Source organism: Micromesistius poutassou, assembly GCF_964030765.1.
Source record: "Micromesistius poutassou genome assembly, chromosome: 13".
Classification (NCBI taxonomy): domain Eukaryota; kingdom Metazoa; phylum Chordata; class Actinopteri; order Gadiformes; family Gadidae; genus Micromesistius; species Micromesistius poutassou.
Window position 1 is genome coordinate 2940131 of NC_140283.1, and position 3548 is coordinate 2943678.

A 3548-nucleotide genomic window follows, 5' to 3' on the forward strand; every position below is an offset into this window, starting at 1 on the left:
TTGGGCAGCAAGTAGGGGACCAGAGGAAAGTAGTCCGGGCCACTTAATGACATCAACTGGAGGATCAACTGTGTGGAACATTGCCCAGGGTTTGAGTGTCACCTGCGGGTAAGACTGGCCGCTCCTTGTCCAGGTAGTGAACCAGCATACAAGAGCACCAGAATGTTTCATTACATTTCAAGAGATACATGGTAGCCCCGCTCATTTATTTTGATGAATGGGACTATTCATTGCAGTGGAAAGGGGAGAGGGTGGCGCGTTAGGTTGCAGTTATATAAAAACATTCACGAATGTGGGGCAAACTGAGCCCTGGTCTCTTTTGTGCGCTCCTTTGCAGGCCTGCTGCTCTGTTGTTGCTCAAGCACCGCACGCATGATGCGATGTGAAATGCAATGTGTTGAATCTGGTCGCCATGGGCACCTTGGAAATGGGTTTGATTATTAACTGACTGCGAAAAAAGCCCGTTTGAAGAATGCGAGATGGGAGAAAAATGGTTAAACCTCATATATACAATATATATACAATGCTATAAATGTAGTTTTAACTAGACCCAACCGTGGCATAATAGTTAAGTTTGACCTACAGCTATCTGAAGTGTAGGATAAAATAATTAAATAGAATAATTATGTTGCAACATGGATGCATTTGTGTCATGTGTAATGATTAACCTTTAGGGAAACACAAAATATCAATCAGACGTTTTATTTCTGCTATAAAAAGAAAAGTACATTATGAAAGATAACTTCTGCCCTCTAGAGGTAAAAAAAAAAATAGGCATGTTGTTTATACATTTTCAGTAAATTAACACAAAATACATATAGGTTCGATAACAAACAATAATATAAAAATAAATAAACTAGTATAAATGTCACTTTATTTACAGAGATAATAATAATGCAATATCTAATTAGCATCATACAATTCCCTGATAAAGCAATATTATATTGCTCTATGTTTATGAAAAACTATAGAAAAATACATTTCAATAAAAAAATACCCATTCAAGATCACCTGGTATATATTAAAACAGAATCCATTACCAAACCCCTCCCAAAGAAACCGACGTGATACTAAACAACAGAAGGAAGCGTGGTTCTGGTCTGGTGGGGTTTAGAGATCGCTCAGAGATCGTCCAGAGATCTTCTTATGAGTTGATACTGTAAGGAAAAGGAAATCACCGTCAGCTTCATTCATTCTCATGGGCAATGAGCATGATGCTTCAGCTAAAGCTGACTCCAGACCCATGAGCACAGAAATACTTTTCATCAACTATACTGTGACTATATTACGCTGTTTTTCTCTCATTTCACAAACTTTTTATATTTTATAATTAGAAATAATGTGTGTTGTTGTCAGACGTAAAGCACATCGTTTTTCTGAGATCGCCCCTGCAGGGAAAATCTGAGAATGCGACAGCATCAGACCGGTATACAGTAACACTTTGATGAAAGACGTTCAAATCAATAATTCAGACAGGTCCTGGAGAACCAGGCTTATATCATCAATAAAGGAAAGAGGGCACACAAAGGAAGAGCTTGAAGCAATCCACCTGTTCAAAACAAACCTAGGAGAAGTAGTCCCGTGGAAATATCTTGTCAATCAATATGAATCAATCATGCTGATAAATATAGGATGTTTTCACCAGGTTACAAATGTAAATTCAACTTTAGATGAATATGACGATGAGAGGTATTCATGTCACATTTTCATTACATTTCCCTGGTTGTGATGTGAATGACTCTCAAGATGAGAGGTCCAGAACGTGGTCTCCCACGCTCACCGTGTTACATAACAGGAGTCAGAGAGAGAGAGACAGCGAGATAGAGAGAGAGAGAGAGAGAGAGAGAGTGAGGAATAGAGAGAGAGCAAGGAAGAGCAAGAGAGAGAGCGAGAGCGAGAGAGAGAGAGAGTGGGGGAGTGAGTAATAGAGAGAGAGCAAGGAAGAGAAAGAGAGAGAGAGAGAGCGAGTAAGAGAGAGAGCGAGAGTGAGAGAGTGGGGGGGGAGTGAGGAATAGAGAGAGAGCAAGGAAGAGAAAGAGAGAGAGAGAGAGAGTAAGAGAGAGCGAGCGCGAGCGAGCTTGTCGCTGACAGAGCGAGGGCGCAGTGAGCCACGGCTGACCTTGTGAACCGTGCGACCGTGATGAAGGCCAGGACCCCGCCGACTCCGCTCACCCCCAGCAGGACGGCGTTGAGGACGAGGTCGGCCCGCAGGACGTAGGACTGCCAGGCCAGGAAGTAGACGGAGAGCAGCATGGTGGCCCCGGTGAGGACCAGGCTCCCCACCACGGGGCCCTCCGTCTCCTTCAGGTTCCCCGAGGCCCCTGTGGTGGCGGGGGGGGGGGGGGGGGCCTCACAGGGGCCACACAGCCGCCCGCTCACACACACACACGTTCATACACCACCGACGACGGCCATTGTTGGGAAAAACAGTCTGCCTAGTTACTTGACCAGATAAAATGAGACGGAGAGGTGATAAAGTCTGTCAGCACGAGGGCCTCGGATTTATTGAGTAAAGTGGCAAAGGTAATACTGATTCATAAAGCGTGAGAGATCGAATATTCTACGTCCCCTAACAGCGCTGAGGTCGTCTGGAGCTTCGCCTCCGTGGAGGTTCTGCTTCAGAAGAGCACCCCGTGATCCGGTGCATGTGAAAGAGGGTTCTCTTGTCCCTGAGCCTCCGGGTTGTGTTGTCTTTCTGTGTGATATGTGTGTCCTCGCCATCTAGCTGTGGCAGAGTGTTCTCCGCAGACTGATAGGGAGGGGGCTCGAGGGTCATCTTGACCCTCTTGAATGTGTGGTGTGTTGTGTTCGTTAGGTTTGGAGCCAGAGTTGACTATATTCGTAATGTAATGTGTCCGTTATTTTTGCCCATCACCATGTCCCCCAAGCAAGGGCCCGGCCAGCTGACCAGGTTTAGCTGTCCTTTCTGCCTGATCATAAATGAGTTCATGCATTACGAAATCTCATTGTTGTAAATTATGAGTAGAGAGTGATTATTAATGTTGTTATTATTACTATTATTAGAAATGATCATTGTACAATTATTATTGTTATTTAAAAAAATGTAAATATAACAAAATATATATCTAACATATATATACTGTATATGTGTGTGTGGAGTTCAGTAGGGGGGGTCTAGCATTCTGTGGACGTGGCCGCCTGCAACAAGAGCAGGCAGGCAGGAGGCAGGAGGGACTCATCGACCGGTACTGCACACGCAGGCGTTAAAGGCGGAGGCGTTAACTCACCAAGGAAAAGACGGAGGGCCTCCAGAGCTGCCATCAGCAGCAGCAGACCCAGGTCACAGGTGAGACGCTCCTCCGGGTAGCTGAGGACCTGACCTGGGGTGACGGGCAAACACACACTTTGTCCGGAGGCAGGTCATGTGTCTGACTCTGGATTCATGAGAGCTCCCCCCCCGTACTCACTCTTGTAGATGATCAGGCAGAGGGTGCACAGGAAGTAGAAGGCATAGTAGACGGCGGACAGATACAGCAGCAGTTGGAAGGGGACGGAGGAGAGCTTGGCGTGGCGTTAAGGAGCTGTGT

General features: G+C 45.7%; 1 protein-coding gene across 1 annotated transcript; it reads right to left on the reverse strand.

The window, feature by feature from the left end:
- Nucleotides 1-885: 885 nt before the first annotated feature.
- On the reverse strand, nucleotides 886-3548 carry LOC311357207 (transmembrane protein 80-like). Its single transcript, XM_084477112.1, has 4 exons — nucleotides 3429-3548; nucleotides 3249-3341; nucleotides 2120-2321; nucleotides 886-1157 (listed from the first exon to the last, which is right to left on the reverse strand). The coding sequence occupies exons 2-4, from the start codon at nucleotides 3280-3282 to the stop codon at nucleotides 1145-1147; spliced, it is 249 nt and encodes an 82-aa protein (XP_084333238.1). The 5' UTR covers nucleotides 3283-3341; nucleotides 3429-3548; the 3' UTR covers nucleotides 886-1144.

Excerpts from the sequence above, each read along its gene's own strand:
- LOC311357207 (XM_084477112.1), bottom strand. The coding sequence starts at position 3,282 with ATGGCAGCTCTGGAGGCCCTCCGTCTTTTCCTTG. Across the intron at positions 2,322-3,248 it reads GGCCCTCCGTCTTTTCCTTG|GGGCCTCGGGGAACCTGAAG; the intron begins GTGAGTTAACGC and ends CCGCCACCACAG.